The sequence below is a fragment of the Panulirus ornatus genome, chromosome 30, assembly GCF_036320965.1.
Source record: "Panulirus ornatus isolate Po-2019 chromosome 30, ASM3632096v1, whole genome shotgun sequence".
In the NCBI taxonomy this organism is placed as follows: Eukaryota; Metazoa; Arthropoda; class Malacostraca; order Decapoda; family Palinuridae; genus Panulirus; species Panulirus ornatus.
The window spans coordinates 8,131,797-8,159,278 of NC_092253.1; the positions used below are offsets into that span (position 1 = coordinate 8,131,797).

The window sequence follows — 27,482 nt, forward strand, 5'->3', positions numbered from 1 at the left end:
TGACCTTTCAACTGGCATTACTCAAGGGTCAGGTCAAAAGGTTAGGTCACATATTGTATTTGCCACATAACAGTTGTAAAGGGCTAGATTTAATAGAAGGACGATTACAGGAGGACTAAATGTGAGATTAAGTTTAAACTTGAAGAGAAAAATTGCAATTTGGCAATTTCCACTGAAGTACGACGGTACAACCCTGAGTTATGGTGGCCAGGCCTTTAAATGCCATGGCATCGTATCCAAAGGGTCGTACTTTCATAATCGAAGGTCGTTCCTTTATACTCAAAAGGTTGTATATTCATACTCAAGGGTCGTACCTTCTTACTCAATGATCGTAACTTCATTTTCAAAGGTCGTAACTTCATACTCAGTGGTCGTAACTTCATTTTCAAAGGTCGTACCTTCATACTCAGTTGCCTTAACTTCATTTTCAAAGGTCGCACCTTCATACTCAATGGCCTTAACTTCATTTTCAAAGGTCGTACCTTCATACTCAGTGGTCGTAACTTCATTTTCAAGGGTCGTACCTTCATATTCAAAGCTAGGACCATCATATCCCGAACGGTCGTGCTTTCGTGCTGAGGAGGAGAATCGTAAACCACCTCGGTGTTATGAAATACGGGATTAAAAGCTGCTGTGCGTTTGGGCAAGTTGGTGACTCAGAAGTGGGAACCGAACAAGGTAATACTCGACTCCCTCCCTCGGCTTTCGCTACCGGTTTATTAAGTCGTACTCTCGTCGTCTGGTTACCTAAGGCACACATACACACACACACACCCCAACCCTCCTCTTCCGACTAAGGTGTGACAGCACGTCACGTGACGCTTTTGGTACCACTCAATTAAGTCGCGTATACTTTTGGTCTGCTTACCTAAGGCACATAAGCATTCGGAATCCTTATACGCCGAGTCTTGACAGACAATTGACTTCGCTGACAACTTGATTAATCTCTCTCTCTCTCTCTCTCTCTCTCTCTCTCTCTCTCTCTCTCTCTCTCTCTCTCTCTCTCTCTCTCTCTCTTCTTATGTCACAATTTGGACCTGGGAGTTTGCATCGTTAGGTAATGTGCACCTTTGAATTCAAGAAAATATTGATATGCAGTTGCTAAATGCATCGCAAAAACTGTATATAGGGTGTCATTTGAAGCAGAATTTTAGTTTTTACACAAGTAGTTATAAAAAAGAAAGTGACCCCATTGGAGAATTATCTTCACGTTGAATATCATTTTATATATATATATATATATATATATATATATATATATATATATATATATATATATATTCATATGAGTCCACTGGGAAAATGAAACACGATAAGTTCCCAAATGCACTTTCATTACACGAAAGTGCCCTTGGGGACTTATCGTGTTTCATTTTCCCCGTGGACTCATTGGAATATCTTGATCACGCGCGAAATTGTGATCCTTTCCAATATATATATATATATATATATATATATATATATATATATATATATATATATATATATATATATATATATATAATTATGTGATATAAGTGAATTTTATTTGTTCTTGCCTGGAAGGAAAGTAATTATTCGTTTACATCGAAGTATTTATTAACTCATTATATCATTATTTTGAAACGTTGTGATGATAAACGTGTACAAGTGTTTCCAACCTTTTGAGCACAGTGTACGATTCCGCTTCTTACATAACGTTCACTCTAGTAGTCGTCCATGACACACCTTAGTGTTCGTGGTTCTCTCTGGTGAGGGGAAAGTTCTTGGGTTCGTTCACCCCTTAAGACATTTATCTTAATTGTCTCATATTAATGGCGTTGGTGGTTGGTTGGTTTGGGTGAAATAATGTTAAGGAATTCATGAGCGTGAGACTGTATGGGTTAGTCCATAGCGAGGTGGTTAGTTCGTCATGCTCTGCAGTGTAAGGCATTGGCGTTACTCTCTTGATTGCTCATTTAACATTAATTGAAGGATCTGTCAAGGATAATTGGTTCCCATGAGCTGCAGTTTACTGAGGGATGGATGATTTAGGTGAGTTTGGTGTGGGGAGGGAGAATGGTTTGTGTTGGCAAAGGATAACTTGGTTGTCGTGCTACGGATGGTCGATTTGGGGCTGGGTAATTGGTACCTTATGGTACAATAACATCGTAAAGATAGTGATTAGTGATCCAAGGATACGTAGTTTGGTACTTAGTGGTCACATTACAGTTAGAGCGGTAATGGTCAACTGTTTTCAAATGGTTCGCTGGATGATGTTGACAGATGCGGGCGCGAGGTATTACTACGATGCCGTAGCCTACAAAACTGTGCTCATAAAAACCTCTGCAAATTCCAGCAGTTGTTTTTTTTATTTTTTGTTAAGGCATTGCGTCCGCCTGTTTGGTTAGGCTTCACCAGGGCTAGAGAGAGGGTGTGCTGTGTTGGCTGGGGATGGCGGGGGGTGGGTGTAGGCTTACCACACGATCCGGTTCTTACCAGATTTGCGAGCCCCGTTCGGGCCGATTCGATTCTCACTACATATAGAAGGCATTGTCATGTATGGAGAGGAAGTTTGGTGGGTTGACTGCCCTTACTTATGGTAGTGGACACATTCACGTGATGAGAACGAGACGAAAATGTTAATAGAAACGGACCCATACTTAGGTCGAGGATGGCGAAGGGGGGGGGGGGGAGCGTCCGCTTTTAAGGAGACATGTTTAAGGAATGGGGTTTGCTCTTAAAAAGGGAATAGCGAATGGTACGCTCGTGAGCCAAGGGTACAGAGATATGAAGGCTGGCAGTAAGGGGATGGGGATAATTGTTACATGTAAAGGGCGTTCACCCGAATAAAGGCGATTTGCACTCTATGTTGAAGATCGGGGGGAGGGCGTTCGATGTAGGGAAATAACGCGGTGGTCTTAAGGAATTCCGGTGCTGTGAGCGTAGCCAAATGTACAGTGGAGGTAATGGTGTGGATTCCCACGTGCGTGGAGGAGTGGCGGCGCTCACGGGCATGGGGTGCCAAGGGAAAGAGACACTTAGCGCAGGGCGTCCATGTGAAGGTTGAATACTAGGGTTGGAAGCCAAGTTGTGCTCACGTGTAGGGGTTGGTGGTTGGGAGGTGTCAGACGCGAGCACAGTAACGTACGGGGAGCGAACACCCTTAACTAAAGGGTGTGGTTCATCCGGGGAAACCTTCAGGAGGAAAACACGAAATATTTTGGTGCAAGGAACGCCATATTCGTCGAAGGTAGAGGTGGATTGTTGTGAGCGAGCGGCTACGAATCGTGTTATATAAACTGTCAGAGAATTGCTTACGTCTTTGGAATCTTTCTCCCCATGTAGGCTAAACTCTGGTGAAGACATTTGCTGGGGTATTTCATAAGAATAGGATTTTACGTAGTTTTTAACGCTTGATACTTAAGTAATGTTTGGTTGTACCGCGCGTTGTTTAGGTCAGGGTTGGGTGGCCTGGGTACATATATTTTTAAGTTAACCATCGCTTGATACGTATCATTCATAATTTCAGATACCCGAACTGTTTCCGAAGGAATGATAATACGAGACTGTAAGTAGCTTGGCAGCCAAAATAAGAATGAAGTAATTGTATGCATACAGTTAGTGGAATACGCGCTGAAAAAAAGCAATGCTAATGTGTAGTGTGGGCATAAATTGGAACAGGATAAATGGAAACTGTGACGTCTCGATTCGTTTTAATTAGGAACAGATTTTTTTTAATCAGGAAGAAAAGAAGAGATGGCATTCGCCTTACATAACCGTCGCTGAACTGTACGACAGTTTGAACAGGAAGACTGGCGGGGCTGGCGGACGTATGAAAAACTCTTAATATATCTGACTTTGCGGCTGTTTATGCAATCAAACAAGGTACTTCTATGATTGGCTTCTATGATCACATGTAATTTTGAAAAAAAAAATATATTGAGTCCCCTTACAGATTATGGTATTAGAGGGGTTCCATCTCCCCGCCCGGTGAGTGTAGCTGCTTGGTAACTGTAGATGGTAACGGCGGGAGTGTGTGGCCCTGGTCCCAAGGCCGCGGCCTACGTATGGGGCGTGTGAAGGATAAAGCCTTCGTTGAGATAAGCTTGGCCATACACTTGGCAAGCCCCACTTGGTTGACTACGTATTAATAGTAGTAGCCCCGTTGTCGGTATTTACAAAGTCCCTACCAAATCACGAGTTAAAATGACGTAATTGGGGATTCTAGTTAAACATTTTTCCCGTTTTGATTTCCCGTCATATATTTAATTACTGAACTACACTAGATATGAAGATTCGGCCGGACAAGTGAACACGCAGATTAACATTTTCAAAACACTCTAATGCCTTTTCTCTGGTCTTTGTGAACACACACACACACACACACACACACACACACACACATATATTCATGAGTAAGGTAATATTCTACCAGAAGTAGAATATTTCTCATCTTTGGTCACCACACCTGAAGAAACACATGAGCTAACAGAGAAGGGCCAAAGGAGAGCAAGAGAAACATAGAGGCCTTGAATTTGTCTGTCTTAGGAAAGTAATGGGTGAACTGATCACATCCTTTGTTTTGAAAACAGATTGATGGCATAGACAGTGAATACTGACCTTCTAGATATGTGAGATATGTAGGGTTAGAACAACCAAAGAACATAACATGAAAGAAATAAACTTGAGATGTGAAAAGGTACTTTTTTATGGTATGCGTGGTAGATAAATGGAATTGAATGACTTGAAGATATGGTTAATGCTGAAAGTACATACATATTGAAGAAGTGTGTGCTCGTAGAGAATGTTCATGAAGCTCTACGAGTTTAAAACTCCTTCCCCGTAAATTTAAACAGGTAATCATACAGACGTAAACACGAAGAGGTATTTACACCATTATCACGCATTATCTGTTCATCACAACAGAGAAAGACACATTAACTACTTGAAGAGACGTTACATAACGTTAACCTGCGTCAGTGGATAAGACCTAGGCTTTGACCCTCTTTGTGAGACAACACGTTAACCTTGAACCACTGTCAAACAAGATGTGCCATCACAAATTTGTATTTCAGACGAGACGAGACGCATGTATGTTAAGCGCTCTCGTGACGCGACGCCCCTCTCTATATTAGTGTCTTAGAATAGACGTGGCGCCCATGGCCCCACAGTTACCATTAATCTGTTCTCCCTCGCATGATTTTTGTGGAAGGTAAACCCGAGCTGCATTTTTGTCGGGCCCACACGTTGGAAGAAGACCTACGCACTCTTGGAATGTTGATTCACGGCATAGACTACCCGCGTGAGTTCATTTCGTTGGCTAAGTAGTAACAGACGCTCCTCCGGTATTTGACTATGGTGCGTCCGGGAGGAGAGCGAACTGACTGGTTTAGATTAATTACCTACTTACTCCGACGACTCTGTGGCGGAAGGTTTCATCCTCTCGCGACTTTCGTATCTTTATTCGTTGAGATTTAGCGGCAAGACATTATTGGTCCTTTTTGTAATTTATTGCCATAATATGAAGGCCTTGTAGAATTTTTGGTGTAATGTATTCATGGCTTAGTTTATCTGAATCATTGTTTAACATCCAGTTCTTCGCCCTTCATTTGCATAATGTTATGTTCATTTATTCAGATATGAACGTTTTTCATTATTTACAATTTCACAAGTGTTAGTACATCTCTGTTATGTTAGCTCGTTGGTTATTGCGTCCGCCTCGTATTTTAATGACTTTTGGCATAACATTCTAGGTTAGGGAGGAGGGGGTCATGGCGTCAAAACAACCTACGGTTCCGACCCCCACCGTGAGAGTTCGTGACCTTGTCCAGACTGCAGCAGTGTTGCGCCAGAACCTCTTCCTCCTTACATAACAGTGAAAACTGGCGTTAGCTTATGCCCCAGCACTGACCTAGATTGACCACCTAGCCATCTTTGATATCACTATGGCCTGACATGTTCTTGTATTTAACCAAACCCAGACATCTAATGTAAAAATAATCTAAATGTAATTACCGGACCTAACTTCACGATGTCTCAAAGCCTCCCGTTGAGATTACCTTTCGTTTACCCGACCAATATTCCCTTTGTAGCTTTACCGAATGTGTATTCCATTACTGTCGCTGAGCTTTCGAGTATAGAAACTACTCACGGTCACTCGTCTTCCTTTTCCTGCTTTGTTTCGCGCCCAACTGACGTACTTCGGTTATATTTGAAGACGTGATTATTTTTTCCATTCACTTAGTCTGTTCTTTCCTTGTGTGCTTCGAAGACCTGCGCCTCCCCTTTGAAGTCGCTAGTCCTTCCATCATTCGTATATTCTCCCAACGTCTCGTCATTGTCTTTGTGTCTTACTGGCGTTACCGTATCTCTGCTTTTTCTTCTCTCCTCCCAACCTTGATCAGGTATACTGTCTGACACCCCCCTTCTTTTCCCATGTCTTTGTTTATTCTCCAGCACACCTCTGCCATGGCAGCTCATTGCAGCCGTGGCAAGTCGGTCGGGTCGGTCAGACGTTTGCGAATTTGCAGCGTTTACGTTAGGAGACCAAATAGTTCAGAACTTTTCACGTTGAAGCCCAAGTACTTACTCCAACATGATTTTAGGGAGAGACTGTATGTTATTTTGTACCCACCACTTGGGGGTAGGGGGGAGGGATGTACATTGTAATTGGCAGTTAATTTTGGATTTATTTAAGATACCACAAACAATAGTCATATGACTGACGTATTGGTATAGACGTACTGGATCGTTTTCGAATTTTTGATAAAATATAGTAATTACCAACGCTTTTTTTTTTTTCGTTGTAGTCAACTTACCCCCGTGCCGTTATTTGTATCATGTGATTTTAGAGTTCGGTTTCGTGTTTTTGGAGTATAGAAGCTCGCTTGATTCATGCAAAGAATATTTGATGTATTTATTCGTCATTCTCATAAAACCTTTGGTTTGCGTTTTTCCAATGGTCGATCGTTTTGATATTTTAGGCTAAAGTGGTTCATGCACCAAGATTTAGGCTATTGTATTTTCTTTTTTTTCGGTGAATATTCCTTCATAGAACAGAAAGGGCCAAAAAGGGCGTTTTTCGGAAGGCCGTTAAACGTTAGGTTAAAATGTGACTCATATTAAAAAAGCAGAAGTGATTAGTGATGATTCAGATATTTTAGCCCCAATTCCTAAGGTAAGGGAATCCAAAAGGGGTTAAGTTTTCAAACATGCATTCACGTAAAGGTTGATTGCTTTGGCTGTATCATGTTCCAGTTGGAGGAACTGTTCATCATTCTATTACATTTAGTTGAGTCTCGTTTTGGTTCTTGTTTATTGAACAGATGTATTCGTTACTATCATCACATATGCTTTCTTTCCGTCTTCCTTTTATCATTACCCCTGTCCATTCTCCCTCCTTGTATCATACCTATTATGTTCAAGTCGAGGAAAGCCTAGGCCTTTGTCGCGATCTAAGGGGGCGAGGTATTGTGATATGGCGATTCTGCTTGTGGCTAAGATAAGGGAGCAGTTACAACCAGATCTCTGCGTACTGCGTCATGCTGGTGTTTCCCTCCTCTTGCCACGTCGGGACTACTGCGCGGAGTACAAACTCTCCTCCCTCCCTCTCTCTCTCTCTCTCTCTCACCCTCGTCCTACTCCCTTGAATCGATAATAGATGTTACGTAACGCCCCTGTAAGGTACTTCAGGGTCCTGCAAGTTGAGGATTCCTGCAAGTGTATAAGCACTTGTCAGGGTGTGTCTCAGTGTTTCTGATGTCTAGAACACTCTTGTAGTGTTGTTAGTGTAGTCTGTGCTGATATTACCACGTAAATGTCGGCATTAGGTTGGGAGGAGGTACAGTGGGTCTAGCCGAGCCATAGGTGCGCCTGCGCGGTGAGGCTGGCGCTGACACGTGTTCCCTATCCGGACAAAACAAGGCTTTTATCTGAGTTCCCTTACTTCTCCAGCTGTAATAAGGGTGATTCCAGCGTTAGAATGAGAAGAGAAGACTTGCTGTATCTTTGAAAGGTACTTTCCATATCATAGGGGAGTAAAATGGTGATGAAATATACCCAGCCAACTGCGAGGGTGATAACGCCACCGGGGCCGAGGGGGTATATAAAGCTTGGCCCGGGGTAGGAGGTCGAGTTATAACAAACACACGCTTCGCGAAGAGAGGTTGGTTAGGGAAGACCGGGGCTTCGGCCCACTCGCACCATCAAAGAACAACATCCATACGGAAGTGCAGCTATCATCTACGCTTGCCACCCGCCGAACGAACTACAACTAGGACCCCTTCAGAATATTAAAAAAAAACAGGTGTTGAAGGACCTGGTGAAAACAACAACTGAAGCATTCCTGACTACAACTATCAAGGTCGTACTAGGACACCACTACCGATCCAGAAGGTTTTTGACTGGTCTTGCTTCCGCCCGCCGGTCCGGTCCACAACAGAGAGATGGAGGTGTTAGCCAAGTCGCTGTCGGCCTTACCCCGCATCTTAAGCCTATGTAAGATATGTTCTGCTCGCATTTCCTCACACGCGGATGTGGTACACCACACCCAACACCATGGGCGGCCCATGTCCACTCGGCACCTCCCCCCACCCGCCCCTGTTCATGGGTCGACACAGCAACTTAGTAATGGCCAAGCCACCTATACTACTACTACCACTAATACCACTAACTGTATATCTAAGACAGGTAAAAAAAAATCTTTTTGATTAGACACAGCTTCACGTGATGTGCCCTCCAGTTATTAGTCATATGCATCAATTAGTCGCACCCTTACAGTGATCACACACGTACCTCCAATGTGTAGTAGTTACACACATCTCTAGTGTACTTTTTAGTGATTACACTAAGATACTTGCATCCCCCTGGTGGTTACCAGGGATCTCATTGTTCGACGTCACCATCATGCATCCCTGCTGCTCATTGGTGAGCGTCGCACTTGCAGTTCCTGTGACTTGATGTTCTTTGTTAACCGCACCGCACCCATACGTACTCATATGCTAATACCCCACAATGATTGGCTTCCCTGATGCAAGGCTTGTATGTCAAGGAACCACTGCTGTCATCCCTGAGTGCATCCGTAATTAGTACCAAGGTTTTGCTTACAGTATCCTAGCACCAAATGGTCACGAGTTTTGGTGCATTTCTTCTTGTATTTGTTTTATGATTTCTGCCTTACAGAGCTCCTCGCACAGTTTACTCTCAAGGTGTTCTTCATGTACAGACGTATGAGTATATTTAGTCTTGTTGAATCTCTTATATCAAGTGTGGGCTTTATATATTTTGTAGAATGCGTTCGTGCATCTCCGCATGTGAAGATTCATTTATATTTAAATCATTTAGTGAATATCTTTATTTAGAAGAACTTCATGACTGTAAGATTACGTGAAAGATTATTTTCAAATAATACCTTCAGAATACCTTCAAATCAGGGTAGTCGATTTTGACAAGAAAATGTTGAAGGGAATAGAAGAACTTTGTGTATTTTACAGTTTCTGTCTTGAAACTGAGGCATGATTGATTATATATATATATATATATATATAGTTTGGCATGTTGGTCTTGCAGTAGACTTTACAAATATTCCATCAGTTTTAAACAGCTCTGGCAAGATCCTCTCGCACGAATAATGCTTCAATAACTAACTATTATCAGGTAACTATCCGCTTTTTATGACATTTTACTACGACCCAGCGAAATATTCTGAAGCGTGGCTTTGGTCTGAGAGGAAAAAAAAAGTCAGTTTCCTGGTTAGAACTTGCACAGAAGAGGATGAATTGCTGCACTTCTTGAGCACGAGGTTACGGCTCTTAAGGATACATTAGCATGGTTTTTGATTGTCCCCCTTGAGGGTCCGGTCGAAGATCACGCCAGCCATACTCAAGGATTGTACGTATCTTCGAAGCTGATAATCTCTACCACCCGCACAGCTCAGTAACCCGGGCCTCAAACCTTTTTCTACCCCACGCCCCTGTTATCTATCATGTGTCCCACACCCTTGTTTTCATTTCCTTGTTAATACAGCCTCTACTACTAGTTCCCAGCTAGGTATTGTTGGAGCATTGGCACATTGCTTTGAAATAGTTTTTTGGAACACTTTCAGGCCCCGGTACCTTCAGGGAACGAAAGTGCTAGCCATCAGTGTTTCTTGGTATGATATTAGGTAAACTGTTTCTTTTTACTTATAGAAAGACTTTAGATTATGCTCTTTGGAGCATATTTAGAGAAGAAAATAGTACAGGGTGGCACAAAAGTATTTATGATTGGACGATTCATTTTGCTTGGTGACGCTTTGGGATATCCTTATGACGATGACTGTAAACCCCTCGGATATTATGTTTTGACCTCATTTAACCCTTAAGTGCCGGGGGTCAACATTTAACCCTTAAGTGCTGAGGGTCAAAGGCTAGCCCATTATACCCCCGGGTCGTACTATTGTGCTCAAGGGGATGATGATTCCAACCCCATCACTACCCAGGTGATTGGAGACCTGGTTTGTATGATTAATTGATGGACTGCTTATCATGATATTTGATGTTTTGAACTCCCGAAAAGTGTTTTCCACTTCAACACTTGGCCTCCCCCAGCCTTGTGCCGGCAGTCGGTGTAGTGGCCGATAAGATGACGATAAGGGACTTGTGTTCGTGCTTAGAGGGAAGGCAGAGTGAGTGACTGTTGGTTGGTTGAGGTCGTATGTGGTGGTATAAGGAGAGAGAGAAGAGAGGTTAAGACTAGGATGCTACTGAACCCTCCCCATAATCCCCTAAGTGTCTGCAATGTTATTGAATCCCATGAATGACAGTGGATTCTACAGATTGTCGCATGCCTTTTTATCATTTTATGAACTGTCGATCTGAGTCATAGTTCTCTTATCACATGTTTTCGTGTGGCCTTGCCTGCTGGTGTAGTCACTTGCGTTTTCACTGTACTGTAGAAATCGGTATAACATCAGTATCATCAATGTACAAGTGACTAGTCCTGACTTTTGATAGATTTAAGTAACTGTGTGAAGTATTGATCAAAGTAATATCCACATTATCCGAAAAAAAAACTGTTCTCTCAATGCAGAATTCTCCGGTTAGACATTTTTGACAAGGTTCATAACTTGATATACCATTGAAAACGGTATGTTTCATCTGATATACTACTTAAACTTAGGTCTCTTTCATCTATACTGTTCTAAAGTACAAATAGAACAATTCCTGATATTATTGATGTGTTAGGAAGACTTGTGGTATATGAATCGATATATGGTTATGCAGAGAGTGTGTATTGCCTTAAGAGTAATCATGAGCACCTGAAGAAGGTAGTGAGCGTGGCAGTCTATAGTCCTGTAGCCTAAATAACCAACCAAAGTCCGGTGTAATTTATCCTTCTAATACAGACGTAACTGCTGACATAGTTGCAGATAAATAAAACGGTATTTTCAAGTCATGAGTGTCGTGTGTGAAGTATACTAATCATAATGGAAATATAACCAAATTTTCAACTTTTGACGCGAAGTAGAAAACTCCTCGTATTTTTTTTTTCTTCTTTTCATTTGTTGGAAGGTGACCCTTGGACCACCAGAACTTTGTTCGTCGTTGACATCAGTTGGGAGTCCCAGACCGGACCGTTATATCTCCTCTCCCCAGGGGGGCATTGTTTGCCCCTTTGGACCCAGGTTATCGCAAGCACTGCTTTCCTTTCCCACCCTCTCTCTCTGAGTCTTGGTGCTGTGTCTTTATCACCATTGAGTTTCGGACTGGGCAGGAGGCTCACTGCCAGCCCGGTTGTTCATCCACACCTACGGGGGTTTGGTGTGGACTTGTGTGTTTAGAAACTGGGGTCTTGGATCAGCCAGCAGCAGCAGCTGCCGTACTCACTTGGCATTTGTGACTCTGCCTTGCCCGTAGACCTTCCTCCTCTTCTTACATCTGTTTGTTTCTAGTTTAAATGGAAGGGGGTTTTGTATGTCTTAGTGTACACAGTTTGTGTAAAGGGCACGTTAAGCTTTTGCTTTTCAATTTCCAGTTTTTATGTGTTAAACCCGAGTGAGAATGATTCTCTTTATCAGAACAAGCGGATGATAAACAACCGGAAAATGATTGTGTGGCTGAAGTTTTAGTATTTTCTCTCTTGAAATATATCTTCTTATGACTTTGGAACCGGTTTGGCTTTATAAAAGATCTTGTTTCTACGTGATGGTAAGTGCGTCTGGAGAATTCTACAGATTGCAGTTGAACGATTACAAATAGTGTTGGGTCAGCTTCTGAAAAAGAGAGGTGTGTGTGTGTGTGTATATGTGTGTGTTTGTGTGTGTAAGAGTGCAAAGAATAATCCGGGAAGTCATGTAATCGTTACATTTTCTCTGCTGCCAGCGTAAGTACTTCTTTATATTTCATTTTTTTTGTATGTATTACTCTTGCAGTTAGAAATTAAGTGAGGTTCTGAGACTTTCGCGCATCTTATTTACTTTTATTTCCTGTTTGTGTTGCAGCTTGTGGGTACTGCAGTCAGCATGTAGCACAGTCCTCATCTACGTCTCACACCCCGACCCATACGCCAAACCACACGCCAAGCCACACACCAAGCCACACGCCCACGCACACGCCCATGCAGTCCCCCACGCACTCGGCCGCCCCGCGAAGGATCAACCGCCGGACGGAACTGGACTTCGAGGAGCTGCGCGCCCTTCAGGTCGCGGGGGCCATCGCCCTCATTGACGTGCGTCACCCACAGGAACTGGAGAACTATGGCGAGATCCCCGGGTCGCTCAATATCCCACGTGAGTACTCCTCCCATGCCTCTCTCTCCCCCTACGGCGTACACCACATTCCCTAAAGGTAGTCAGGGCGTCCACTTTCTCCACGAGTAAGTCAGGGCGTCCACGTTCCCCCCACACGTAGCAAGGGCCTTCACCTCGGGGCTGAAAACTTGATTCTCGTAGCCACATCTTCACCTGTTCTTCAAAAAAAAAACATTCCTTTAAAACCATTTTCATTGTCATGGCCGTCTTATACTCCTTCCGTATCTGTGGCTACTTCTGAATATAATTACGTCTCGCCATTTTTTTTTTTTTTTTTTATAGAATTGGTGATCATTTCTACCCCTTATAACCTTTTATTGGGTGGGATTATTATTATTATAAGTTTACTCCACATAGACAGACGTGTTATGATCGCAGCAGCCTGCGTCTTGGCTTCCATTGTTTGTGCTTGGCATAAACGTAGACATTACAGCTTTGGCGACATTTCCTCAGGGAGATGCCCGCGTGAATCTTGGGGTCTTTATATGTTGTTGTTGATGATCTTTGTGGAATTTCCTGACTGCCGACCTCTGAATCCTACTGTACTACTGTACAGTAGGATTCAATAATGTTACGGAGTGAGGGAGAAAATATCTTTGCACCAGCATTCCCACCATCTCCAACAATATCCCCGACAACTCCAACAGCACCAAGAACAACAACACGGCCAACACCACACGAAGTAGTGTGTAGATACCTCGAGTGTCAAGAGGCTCCCTCGGAATCATTTGATAAATATGTTGTATGGTGGTTCTTGAGCATTCCCCATCTGGTTGCCGATGGCATTCTCTCTCTCTCTCTCTCTCTCTCTCTCTCTCTCGCATTTGCAACTATTGGTGCTATATATACCCACCTACCCACACCACCCTGTAGAGTGCCCAGCTTGGTATGATGGTATGAGGGTGTGTGGGGGGCAAGAGGAGTTCGTGAGCTTTGATTCGTAAACCTCTTCTTTCTCCACGCCATTCCTCCCATATATATATATATATATATATATATATATATATATATATATATATATATATATATATATATATATATAGTTTTTTGCGAACCTATATAGATTGACGTCGTCTTAACTCTCGTACTATCACCTCTAGTTTTATCATCCCTTTCTCTTTGGTTTCGCAAATCTTCCATCCTTTGAGTCATGTCTGAAACACGTGTGTGCTTTCTGCAGCCTCTTTTTCCTTCGGTACTGTAGTGTCTTGTATTTATCCTATGTAGATAAGGATATACTGTCCCTGCCCTCCTGGGGTTGACCTTGTCACACTGTTATCTGGGTTTCACTTCTGGTTGGGGGAGGAGGGGAGTGGCCTTGCAGGGAGGCACACTGTGAGGGCACGGGTTTGTTGGGGTGGGATTGGGGGGAGGGAAGGCGGTCTTGCAAGCACACGGTGCAGGCATGAGTTTGTTATGGGTGGGGTGGGTGGGGGGTAGTAAGGTGGGAGGGTTGCGGCCCTATCGATTTTTCCGGGGAGTTACGTAAGCCTGACCCACTGTGGTGGCGGGCGGGCGGGGTAAGGTGAGGGAGGACGAGAGGCAGACAGACCACAGGATGGTGGTGGCTGCTGGTGTTGGCTCTCTGATAAGCTGATAAGACTTGACGTGACGTGTCTTGTAGGCTGACTGTCTGAATGACTGACTGACTGACTGGTAGATAGGTACAATACTTGAGAATTGAATGAATGGGAAATTGGTGACTGACTGGTAGATAGGTAGAATACTTGAGAATGGAATGAATGGGAAGTTGGTGACTGACTGGTAGATAGGTAGAATATTTGAAAATGGAATGAATAGGGGAATTGGTAGATGTGGAGGCAGGGAAACAGGAACGCATACAGTTCTGAAGTGGGGTGTTTGGCTGGGGGGTCTGGGGCGCGAGTCGAACTGGAAGTCGTTAGGTCCGTTGGCCTGGTGGAGGAGGAGGAGCTGGTGGTTCCCGAAGGGAGAGAGAGAGAGAGAGGCAGCCTATCATCAAATTTTTTGAAGGTGTAATTATCAGGTTGGTGTAGGTGTCAAGTGGCAAGAACTATTTGATAGATTCGTGGAGGGTTCATTTTAGGAGAGTGCTTGCCGTTGCCAGATAAGGTCTCAGGCAGGAATAATTGTACGAGAAATCGGCTGAATGAATGATCCAAAGGCAAAGAGATTTAAGTGTGCGTAGGATCAGAAACTAAATGATTTCTCTTTATCCGTTTAAGATACCGTAAGTCTTAATTTGAGTGTTGTGTGCACGAAGAATATCTTCCCAGCAATTATGCACTTGCACGGTTACCTTGTGTGTGTATGTATATATATATATATATATATATATATATATATATATATATATATATATATATATATATATATATGTATAATATTTATCTAAACTGTAGAAGTGTTAGTATGTTGTGTGGCGGTGCGTATATCGTGAGGAGGTGGTGAGTGGTGGCATGTGGTGGTGTGGTGTGGGGAGTGAGGGAGGGTAGTGTTGGGTGCGCGTGCCATGCAGCGGCAACAGCGGTGGTGGCAGCAGCCTCGCCGGTGGCTGGGGTTATGGGGTACGTCGTCATGCTCGGGGACAGGACCGGGAGGCGAGCTTGGTGCGAGGGGCGACGACGATGACTGACTGATCACGAACCATTACTGTTCTACGTTTGACGTGGGTTCGCCTTAGCTTTCCCCTTCGTCTGCATTACCTCTGTCTTGTACTGGTCTCGTAGGGAAGCAGTTATGATGTGATCAGTAATCGTAGCTACACACTATATTGTGGTGTTATGTAGAGCAGTTTAAGGATTTTCCTTCTCTTGGTTTATATATTTGGGATTCTTATATATATATTTCGCTTTGTAAATCTTGTGAACACATATCGTTCTCATGAAAATATTTATCTCATAAGTGTTATCTTGGATACGTTGCTGGGAATGCTTCCTCACCTTTACCCCAACCCTTTCAAAGATTATGTCATTCAACATTGTACCATCATGTTCCCGTAACTAAATATATATTAATGAAATGAATGCCATTTCCATTTTTCTAAGTTCGAATTCAGATAAGTTGAAAATCTTGTGTTAAATTAGATTGGCCATGGAATGGTTTCTTCATAGCCAGATGTGGCAGGGGGAGTGTAAATAACATTATAACAAAGATCTAACCACTACCCCCAGGGCTTTGTGACGCGCTTGCTTTGTGGTCTGTGAACAACTGTTGCCTGTCTTCCTTCGTTTAGTTCCCCCCCTAACCGTCGACGTACGCCCATGGCTCTTAACTTTGGCGTGTTATTTTCGACGCAAAGGCATGCTCGTGTGTCGTGTGATTGATGCAATAATGAGCGGGTAGTGTGGACCTGCATTATGATAAACTTACGATAACACCACTCGAATAAAATGGAGAATTTGGCAAGTTTATTTTTTTGAAGATGGGGCTGCAAGGGTCAGATTGACCCGTGTTGGAAGTGCAGTCGGCATTTTATGTGGATTACCCGAGTGATTGATTTGCTTTTTGTCTCAAAATAGCGGCGAGTGTATTCCTCATTTCTACACGCCCGGGGAGCGGTGCGCCAAAGAGGATACGGTTTGCACGTAAAGGTTCATGAACTGGACCAGAATGTTGGAATTTCATAAATTTCATCACGAGTGCGTGTTCGGAGGACCTGCATTATTTGAGTGGAGAGTAGAAAATGCATATTGCGCCGTTGTGCTACTAAACTGCGTTCACTGGAGTCTTTTGCATAGGAGATTACTCGGATGTCTCGGATTTTAGCCTTACTTTGGTAAGGCAGTGGTCTGTAAGCAGTGTCCATGCCCAGCTGTAGTTCCCATTGAACGATTGTTTTGAAACTTTATCGTGGCAAGCCCCATTATTGTTGTGTTCTGCGCTTAGACTATGGCTTCTCCCGGATGAGTGGGAGGTGGTAACGAGGCTACAGCGTCTCTCTGTTGCGGTAGTAATAGTTACAGTTGTTTGTGAGTCACAGTCACTAGGAATTTTAGGTGTTGCCTGCCGGCTTTTCAGCATCTGTCATGTGACCTTCTTACTCCATGTCTTTAATTCCTTTCCATTCCTCTTCCGTTCTCAGCATCTCCACCAGCCCCTCCTGTTGCGCCTTTCATTTGTTCATCTTCCTTGGCGCCACTCCGCTTCCGTGCTACTACCTCGACACCTACAGCCGCCTTGCATTTTCCTCTAGCAACTCGTGTGACATTTTAATGTTACGCCACGTAACTGCCTCCCCGCATCTCGTAGATGTAGCGCGCAGTGTTTCTCCACATTTTCGTCGTCCTTTGTGGTGTGTCTACATGGCAATATGTCACCCCCTCAATACCATACCTCAGTTATCTTAAATCATGTCTCTCGCTCGCCAACCTCCCTCACGGCTACTTTGCTGGCCTCTTGCCGGAACTTCTATTGGCCTCCCGTACCCCTGAAAACCCACTACCGAATCGTGACGTAGCCTTGTATGAGACCCATGTTATTTTTACACTTAGGGGCCTTGCCGCCAACTGGGTACGATAAGGATGTGAATTGTAATAGGTTTATCTTATTCCTTTGTCGAGAAGGATTATTTTTTGGTTATGTGAAAATTACCATTTTTTTTTTTATGTTCTATTAGGCAAAAGAATGAAACATTGACAAAGATTACCTATCTCACGATAGATGAATTTTGTGAATTGTCGGTCTGATCATTGCTGACGAACAGTTTTGTCCAAGGTTGTCAAAATTATATATACCAGCATTACGGGGTATATAACAAAGCACATCAAGGTCTTGACGTAAGTGAACTTGGCTCTGATTGAGTAGACGACGAGCGGAGAATTGGCCTTAGACTAAGTCAGGTAGACAAGTGAAGGCGTGTGTGGCCGGCTGGGTTAGCCGTATGCTATATTAAGGTTCTGGTCTCAAGACATAAGTACACACCCCTTCTTCGGTTTCCCCACTGGTTGATGGGACTATTCCCAAGACGTCCGTCCCACTTCATAATCCATCGAAAGTCGGATCAAAGTGGTCGAAAGTTTCTGTAAATGGACGAAGACTTGAATGTCTGTCAACAGATCTGTTTGGAGTAACGTGTCACGTTTTCGTTCCGGTGTGGAAGCAGTCAGTTGGGCTGTTTTTAACCGGCGCTGCTCCTCACCCTCACATTGTATTGTTACTCTTATATTAAGGAAATTCTCTATAGATGATTTCTAGCTTTTGTAAAGTCTTGGATGCTGTGTAGTTTAGAGTTAGAACCGTCCCATCTGTTCTAGGCGCTACCGATCACCAGAAGGTGAACGATTAGTCATAGACGCAAATACATGGGTAACCGAAGTATGGCAACATGCCTTTCCATCCTCTTACGGGCCTTGTGGCAGTAGAGCTTAGGGTGATGGGAAGGCTCTTGGACCCCCCTGGTCTCTGAGGATTGTGACGTAAATAGATTTTTATTTTTCAAAGTCACTTAGAGTGAACCCTTACCTTAGAAGTTTCAGTTCTAAAATTGCGATTAGAATAGGATATTAATGCGATGTCGTACCGTAGGTTTAAGGTACCGTTCAAAGGCTGCCCTTGAGGAAATTGATGAGTGTGAAGTTTTAACTTTGATGCAAGAGAATTTTTTTTTTTCAAATAAAAAGTTGAAGTATTGCCATTTTTTGCTATTAGGTATGTTGAAGATGGATTTGAACTTTCTCAGATACTGGATGGTTGGTTTCTTATTTGAGATTTAGGCTTATCTGTTAGGGGTCATGTTGGCCCTTAGTGTCAAGTTTTCTTGTTTTTTCTTCGTAGCTGAGACTGCATCTCTCTCTCTCTCTCTCTCTCTCTCTCTCTCTCTCTCTCTCTCTCTCTCTCTCTCTCTCTCTCTCTCTCTCTCTACCCCAGCCTTCGACAGGTACCCGTTTTATCGACCAGCCTCTAGGGGTGGATGATTAGCTGGGTTAACTGTGGACCGACTGCCGTAACCAGGAGTCGAACCTATGCGTCAACCTTGAGCGGGCCGTAAATGCGTGACGGTCAGGAACGGTAACCGCTACACTCCATAAGCCCAACAATTTCCAAAATCTTTAACTCCTTCAGATGTTTAGGAAAAGACACTACATGGCCGTGGCGTCCATGTCTTCCACCTTGCTTACCTACTTGTATCGATGCGTGCCATCGCAGGGGTCCGGTGACTGTGCTGTGGTATGTCCTCGCCAGCCATCACCGCCAACGTAGAGAGGAGCGGTCGAGTCTTCTGTGGGGCATCACGTGTAGCCGCCCCTCACGTGTAGCCGCCCTTCACACGTGACGTCAGTCTTGTCGCCAAGAGGCTTACGGGACGGTGGGGAAGGGGGGGGGCTATCCCTCTTCAGGTTGGGATAGTGGTGGTGGTAGGCCTTATGTTGCCATGCGGCAAGGGTGGTGTATGGGACGAGAAGAGGGCTTTCTTATGCTTGTGGCAGGAGATGAATGACGAGAGAGAGAGAGAGAGAGGTTTAGTAGTGTGCTGAGGAGTTTGGCGTGCCCTTTCTTCGTGCATCATAATCTTTAGTATTTGATTTCTAGTGATTTGTGTTCCTGGTTTAAATGGTTTAGTCCATCCCGATTATTCTTGATGTTTCCTAGTTATATAGGTTTATGTTTATTCAGAAGGTTAAGCTTAACTTGGTAATGTGTGTCGTATTCAACAGTTACCGAGTGGAAATGAAACAAGGAACCGCACCATAAGTTACTGAATATTTATTTCCAATCGCGTACTTTAATAGACTTACTTTTCTTTTCGATGAAGTAGGTAAGATCATTTTCAGCGATTCTGAAGCTGTAATTTGTAACTGAATCCTGTATCCTGACCTGAAATCGTTCTGGTTTCGATGTGGCGCAATGGTTAAGTATTGTCCATCTGCGTAGTCAGGTTAAGAAAATAGAATCTGACACGTTCATGTTTGTTTGTACACCATTGTTGCCGCGGTATGGGATCATCGTAACCACTAACGTAGGTTCCTTATCCAATCTGAACCCAAACGGATTCGGCGGTGGAGTCGAACCACGAGAAGAGGTGACAAAAAGCGCACCAGACAGCAGCGTACATTTTAATGGCTTCCAGACGATAAGTGGGCTGCGTAGGTGATTACACTGTATCACTTGTGTTTCGAAGCGCCGTGCCAGCGGGGGTCGCCGAGTCCTAAATGCGATGTTGCTGCTGACGCGGGCAAGAGGCCAGAGCGCCTCCTGCGGGCGTAGTCAAACATCCTTTCACAGAGAAGAATGTCCCAAGACACTCCAGAGTATTTGAGGGTAATTTCAGCGTATTACGTCTGAAGCCTTAAATTTGGTCATTGGGCCTTGCTGAAATGATTTTTGGACTTATCAGATGATGTATGTATTTCGTGAGCTTAATAGCTTTAGTTATTGAAGTAATTCTTCTATGGAAACTGTGTATGTCTTATATAGGAATTTAGGTTTTGCAAAAACTGAAACGTGAGCTTCAGCCATGTATGCCTGGCCATAGTCTGTCAAAAGAAAAAGAGAAAAAAGTATGTACAATTGTAATTGCTGTGCTATACTATTGGCATTCACAGGGGCTTAAGAGAAATTTCATGCTCCATCTCAAAATATAAATGGTAGATTTTCGAAACACGTAGATGGTTGTAGGTGATGGGTGAGGCCCCGTCCAGGAATATTTCCGATCGAAAGTTTGGTATGGTACGGCAGGCAATGTTGTGATGAGGTTTGGGCCACAGCCAGCGAGCGGTCTGGTTTCTCGGGATGGGTTGATTTGTTCCCCCCCTCCCTCAGGTTGCACGGATCTGGTAAGATCGATTGGCAAAAGTTGGCTTTACATTGAACCTTGTATAGTAGAAGTTCAGACCACACTACTATAGGCAGCAGCACAGTACATAATGCATTCTATAAGGGTGGGGATTCCTCACATCCCACCTTCTCTCCTCTCCCTTGTCATCACACCCGCCAGCCATCTTTGTTCGCCACCTTCCTCAGCCCATGTACCCCTCGCCACTGGGGGGCACGCATATTCCCGACGTGGCGGCGCCGGCTGGTCCTGAAGTTGAACCACTTAATGGGGGTGAGAGCGCCCCCTCCGGGTATGGGTGTGACGGTTGGTCAAAGTCAGCGGAGCAGACCGATCCGTTACGGTGCGCCCGCCCCGTCCTTACTGTGGTTGACTTGAGTTTCTGCGGGATGTGAACAAGCTAAATTACCAGTTCGCCTCGAAATCCCAAACTTCAGAATATGCCATCATCCTCTGACATGCAGTAAATTAGAGATCATGGCCATATACGATTCTCGAATGCCACCAACGCTTAGAATTTGGAAATTTTCCAGATTTGAGTTCCTAACTCCGGGTGCTCCTCGATTACAGCATCGTACGAGTATTTCCTGCACTCTGTCTCCAAAACCTGTCGTTAATTTTTAAAACAATCACTTCATTGTTGTGAATCGTGGAATTATAGTATTGGTTACAACCCCTGACATTTTGTAGCGTTCATTGATCATTCGCTATATATTTATAGAGGACAGTATGTGTGTGTACTCGTGTATTCATGTTTATATTACAACTCATCTGTTTCGGAAATTTCTTGGAACATACACCCCCAGCCCATCAATTGCTCATTTTTTTCCTCTTGGGCGAGGCTATTATAAACATGAAATGGTAGGAGATGGCCTCTTAGTAAGTTGAGAGAGACTTTGTTGTGGACTGGAGGTGACTCTGTGGCCCTAAGAGTATGGTGACAAGGGCGTTGTGGCCATATAAGTGAGGGGGGAACTGTGAGGTGAGCATGGTTTGTCCCTTGTTCAGGCTGCTCGCCTCCTACGTAGCCCCAGACAGGAAAGGGAAGTATTTATTATTCATATACTCAGGGTTTTATGCTTGTAGTATTGCTATATTCATTATCTGGTTTTTCGCCCTTGAAATAACGGAGTGTAAATTTTGAGTACCATGAGATATTGATGTCATTAACTTTTCTGTGTAGATTTACGTAATCAAGTTGCTAGCTATTCGTGGTTGCCTTGAAAACAGTTGAAATTAGGAGGGCAGTTCACACGTGTGTGTATAGACTTATGTGTGTTGTGATTATGATAGAAATATACGTATGCCAGTATACAGAAGCAAAGCTAGGATCCGTGTTGGACATCCCAATCACGTTTTTTGTTGCTGTTTTCAAGTTGTAGACTGAAATAGGCAAAGTACCCTTGAGAAATCTATCCCCCAGCCTCCTTCAGATGATAACTCTGATCATTCTTAAACGAAGGAAATGTTACCGTGAGGTGAAGGTGCCAAGAATGCTGTTTCATTGACCCTGATGGTCAAGGAGAGGTGGCTGTAGGATCCCTGTCGCGTCGTATCTTTTTGCTGCCAGAGAGCAGCAGCCATGTAGCTGGTCTTCGTCTGTCTCAAACACCATATGGCGGGTCTGTGACAGCTAGCATCACTTTTTTGTGGTGGCATTCGCCTAGCTTCGTACATTAGGAGTCATAATAATCCTAGTATTTCTTCACGGTAAGAATTTTCTTAGTATTTTTTTTTTTTTTTGTATATATAGTTTTGTTTTACTCTGTCTTTCCAAAAGCAAGCGAAATGACTTTCATCTCGTAAGACTGGGGGAAAATGCTGAAGAACACATTGGTGTTATGTATTTTTCGTTCTAATGTTCCTTAAAGGTTTTTTACGGTTTTCTGTGGCATTCTCTCCAAGTGTACAGAACAGCATCCGAGAGTGGCATATAGAAGGGTTGGTATATGGTAAGCCATTCACATGAATAATGTGTTCGTGTGTGAATATTTGATTGTGTTTTCAAAGTTATTAAATTGAAAGGTTTGTGCGTTTCGGCACAGTGCATGGCCAAAAAAAAAAAAGTCTGCTTTATATACCATTTTGAAAACTCCTTTTGAGATTTTCCAACCGTTGCTTTCAGCAGTTAAGCAGTTGCTTTCTGTTGACCCTCTTTGTACTAATGTTCAAGGACAGGAAGAGTTCACGGGGTTCACGGGTGTTTATTCCAACGTGGTCGATCGTTATGACTGCAGCAGCACCAGCACCAGCACCACCATCCAGGCCAGGGTACGTTTTGGGTACGTAGAGTACGTCTGCGCCTGCGCTTTCTGTACACATCAGCCCACAACACTAGGGGGGTGGTTGTAGGCCCTTGCCAAAGTCACTGATCTGAGGACGAATGCTTTTTCACAGATTGGCGACAGACCCTACGTTTTGAGTTTGAAACAATGGCAGATTTAATGTGGGTGCTGTTTTTTGTTCACCAACCGATCGCAGTCAAATTTTGAGCCGAACTCTGAACTCCTCAGTCCTGTAACTTGTTTATAATTTTCAGAATTTACAGGGTTTTGGGGATTTATCAATTTTCAGGGTTTGGGGAGTGGGGGCTCGTCCGTGAGTGCTTTCTCGCCAAATCAAATTAATCGTTCGGTCTTAAACGTTTGTCAGTGGAGTAAGGGAGGTTCTGTTCCAGTGGAAAATGTAGCGTATGGTTATTCATTTATCTTTATTTCGCAAGGGGGGGTGGGGTGTCTGAGTGTCATGGGTACGTTGGCCTCCATGTTTACAAGTATAGATAAATGAGAGGACGAATCATAAACTGAAAACACGAGTGACGTCAGACAAGTGACGCTTGCTAACCGTCCTTAATTTGAAACCTTTTTAAGAAGCTGTGTTTTAAGGTGTTAATTTAAAGTTTAGGGAACTGATGCCTCACAAAAACAACAAAAGGTATGATCACCAAGGTGATAGGGTACACCTACCCTCCCCCAAAGCTGATATTAATGCTGCGGACACACCCTAAAGAAGAAATGACTTCGATGGGGTTGCATCCTAGAACTAAACAGAGGAGACGCATTCCTTTAGAATATATCGACATGGTTATCACAAAGTGGGCTGAACCCTTGCTCTAGTATGATAATAGCTTCTTAGGATCAGAGTAGGGAGTTCGAACTCCCTCCTCATCCTGTCATTCTGTCTTTGTTGAAGAGGAACGCTTTCCTCTTTTATTCAGAAGGTGTTGAACCCTTGCCGATGTGCGAGTGTTTTATTGCAACACATAGCTCAGAAGTTGATGTGTATGAGGACGCTGGGCTTCAAGCTATGCTTCTCTGGGCGCATTTAGCCTCCCGCTCAACCCTAGGGTACATGACTCCACACACGCGCACACACACACAAGCAACGTGTCTGACTATGATTCACGCACGGGCCCACCGGGGTTCTAAACTTGGGCGCGGCAGTCGGACCCCATCCAAACCAGCTGGTTTGGCGCTGTTGTTTGAGAAATGCGTATTTGGCGTACGCATATACAGTGAGCAAAGACAACACGGGGCTACGCAAGTGTAAAACTTTATCCATGGTACACGCATACAAAGCGTGGGCACACCTTTCACCTTAAGACATGATAGGTTTTATTTGCTCTAATGTCCTTACCCAGTGGTGAGAACAAATGCATTCTAATCTTTTTTCTGTTTTCTTTTTTATCCCAAACCTTCAGGTGTATATTCATATGACTACTGTGATGTAGAATCTCTCTCTCCCTCTCTCTCTCTCTCTCTCTCTCTCTCTCTCTCTCTCTCTCTCTCTCTCTCTCTCTCTCTCAGTATTTAGTCTGATGTCGACAAAGCTTAGCAGTCTTTGCTCTGTTCATAATATGCTTGGAGAAGTTTTGGAAATTCAGATTTGAGTTGGTAGTTTCTAGTAAGTGGTGTAAGCTTATAACTTAGTTTCTAGTAAGTGGTGGAAGCTTAGAACTGTTAGTTTCTAGTAAGTGGCATAAACTTAAAACTGTTATATGTTTTCTGTATATGTTAAGTGTTTAACACGCTGATTGAGTCTGTTAATGTGTCCTTTGAGACGAGGCGCTCATATAGTAGAATGGATCTGGTTGGTTAGGTGTTGGTAGATTGTGGTTGACTGGATCTGGTTTGTGTGGTGGTGAGAGATTGTGGGTTTCGTGGTAGAATGGATTTGGTTGTTTGGTGTTGGTAGATTGTTGTAGAATAGAACTGGTTGGTGTGGTGTTGGGAGATTGTGGTAGAATGGATATGGTTGCTTTGGTGGTGAGATTGTGGTAGAATGGATGTGGTTGGTGTGGTGGTTAGAGATTGTGGGTTACGTGGTAGAATGGATCTGGTTGTTTGGTGTTGGGAGATTGTGGTAGAATGGATGTGGTTGGTTTGGTGTTGGGAGATTGTGGTAGAATGGATGTGGTTGGTGTGGTGGTGAGAGATTGTGGTAGAATGGATGTGGTTGGTGTGGTGTTGGGAGATTGTGGGCTACGTCCAAGGCCTCTCCCGTGCTTCGTCATGGCCAGGGGAGGGTAGTGGGTGTTAGGGAAGAGCATGTTTTCTGTCACTAGGCAACTACATTTCCCCCTGTGTTGTTTTCTTGTTTACCACTTTCAGTATTGGCGCTTGTGATTTATATTATAGTTTTTCTGTCGTCACTACTTGGGTGAGGCAGGTTTTGCTGATACTCCATTGTTAAACGTTATGATCAGGTGAAAATGCAATGGGAAGAATTGTAATTTGAAGTTTAATTACTGCTTTCCTGCAAATATCATTTTCATGGTTATTTTCTTAAAATTTTTGCGTTATTTACAATGCTTTAACTGCTTCACAACCTTGCATGGGGACGTAATTTATAATGTGCTTTAAATGCTTTCACAACATCCCAATGGGACGTAATTTACAACGTGCTTTAAATGTCTCACAAGCTCCCAAGGTCCATAGAATCACCAGCTGGCCAGATGACGCCCCTTCAGCCCCAGCTGTTAAGACTGGGTGCAGCTGCGTTTCACTTGTAACCATCTGGTGTAGCGCATCGCCCCGTGGGTGTCTGTTGGTATGTTGTACATACGTACATAGAGTGTCGCCAACGGTGTGTAAGTGTAATTACTCCCCCCCAGATACCAGGTATCGGAAATAGTTGAAAAGCTAGAGGGAGGGAGGGAGGGAGGGGGGCCAGCAGCAACTAGCAGGTCACGTTGACGAGAGTGTGGGAGAGTACAACGGTGTGGCGCCAGTGTGTCGCTCAACTCCCGCCACCGCTCCCCATCTCCGCTCACTTCCCACCCTACAACCAACCCGCTTTTAAACACCCATACGCCGGCTAGTGCCGTCATGTCATTATATGTAGGGAGGGAGCTCGGGGTGTTGACCAGGCCTTAAATGCGTGAAGACAGCAGTTGAATCACGTGGAAATGCAGACCGACATGGCATTCGGTAATTAGACATGTATACGAGATTACACTGATAAAGTACATTGTGTGGTGTAGGGAGGCAGATGGACGTGGGATTATGTAATCATATATTTATCAGTACACGGTTAGACTCTATGTATATCCAGTTCAAACCAGTCGATTCATAACTTTTAACTATTAGTTTTACGTTCTTTCACGGAGTAACTTAGAAAACGTTGTTTACAGTAGAACATTGTGAATGAGAAAAGAGGCTTACATGGAAGAAAGCTGTTGAGCTTCGCAGCCATATCTGAAGGTTTATATAAAATGATATGGCCAGACATTATGCAAGTGTAGAAAAGTCTACGGAGATCAAGTTCGGCTGGGGTGTATTCAGTTCAAAAGTCGTCTAGGGATTATAAGGCAGGTTTCGGCCTAATGCGAAGTTCCTTTTCACTAAGAGCCCGGTGAAAGTAGGTGTATAGATTCACTGGGGCATCATGAGTGAGTGGAAGGTGAGGTAGCAGGGTACGCTGTAGTCTCCTCCTCTGTCACCTTAACTCCCTATCTTACAACCTGTAGGCAACGGCATCTGCCTCGCAGACAATGTCTTGAAATCCTCATTCCCAATCCTCAGTTTTTCTTCAATTCTCAGTTTACACTAGATGTAAAAATAAGTGGCCGCTTCTGATTGCTTTTTCTAACGTTGCGCTATTTTTAAAGCGAGCTTACTGACATTTCGTGTTTTATGTCTTCTGCTGTTTTGATGAAATAACCTATTCCGATGCTGATGATATGAGAGAGCGAGGAATATAAGCTTATTGTCTTTCCAATGGTCTCTCACCCGCTCAGGAAATTGGTTTAAGTAAAGAAAGGAATAAAATAAACACTTTCGTCACCCCAGCCCGCCGCCCGCTAACCCAGTGACTTGGCATCAAGTTGGGTTGGCGGCCGGCCTGCACGCTGGTAATCCACCACATCTGCTGCCTTATGTAACCATCTGTGTATTTCTTTTCTTTTATATCTGGGTTTATACTTGTCTTTCATCTCCTTGATGTTTGAAAGTTTCAGTTTTTTTCTTGCAGGATGGTCATTCAGCAGTCGATTTTCCATGAAATTCAGCACTCTATACGTTAATATCATTGTTGTAGATTGTTGGCTATAGGAGACCTTGAATTCAAAAGAATTTTGATTGCATAGAACCATTATGTCCTTTTTTCTATATGGAGGTTTATTGATGTTAAGATCACTTTTGTTTTTGTGGCTTTTTTTGTGGCTAATGTTTTCAGGGTTTATCAAACGAAGGATCACATTTCCACTTGTGTCTTAGACATTTTATAAATCTGCACACACCACATAACTCTCACTGACCAACGTTGCTTTATTGCTCAGTTATCTGTGGGGAAACTCAAAATTGAGCTGACCTCATTTCAGTATTGTAGAAAGTAGCTTGTCCAGTTGCACCCAAAGAAAAAAAAAGTAGGTGGCAGACTGTACACCATTTGTGTTTCAAGTTATACAGTTTATTTTGTTGAATATATTGACCCCAGCATTTCAAGCCGGCGAGCATTGGAAATATTGATCTATTGCATCCT

At 43.6% G+C, this 27,482-nt stretch overlaps 1 protein-coding gene across 3 annotated transcripts in view; it reads left to right on the forward strand.

Annotated features, from left to right (window-relative positions):
- Positions 1-27,482, forward strand: part of LOC139758378 (uncharacterized) — a 52,438-nt gene that overhangs the window by 15,166 nt on the left and 9,790 nt on the right. For 2 of the 3 annotated variants that reach the window (XM_071679689.1, XM_071679688.1), the window contains one exon: positions 12,440-12,727. In XM_071679689.1, coding sequence (XP_071535790.1) covers positions 12,440-12,727 — 288 coding nt within the window. Of the gene's footprint in view, positions 1-8,267; positions 8,650-12,439; positions 12,728-27,482 lie in introns of those variants that run through there. The other variant, XM_071679687.1, reaches the window with a different exon arrangement.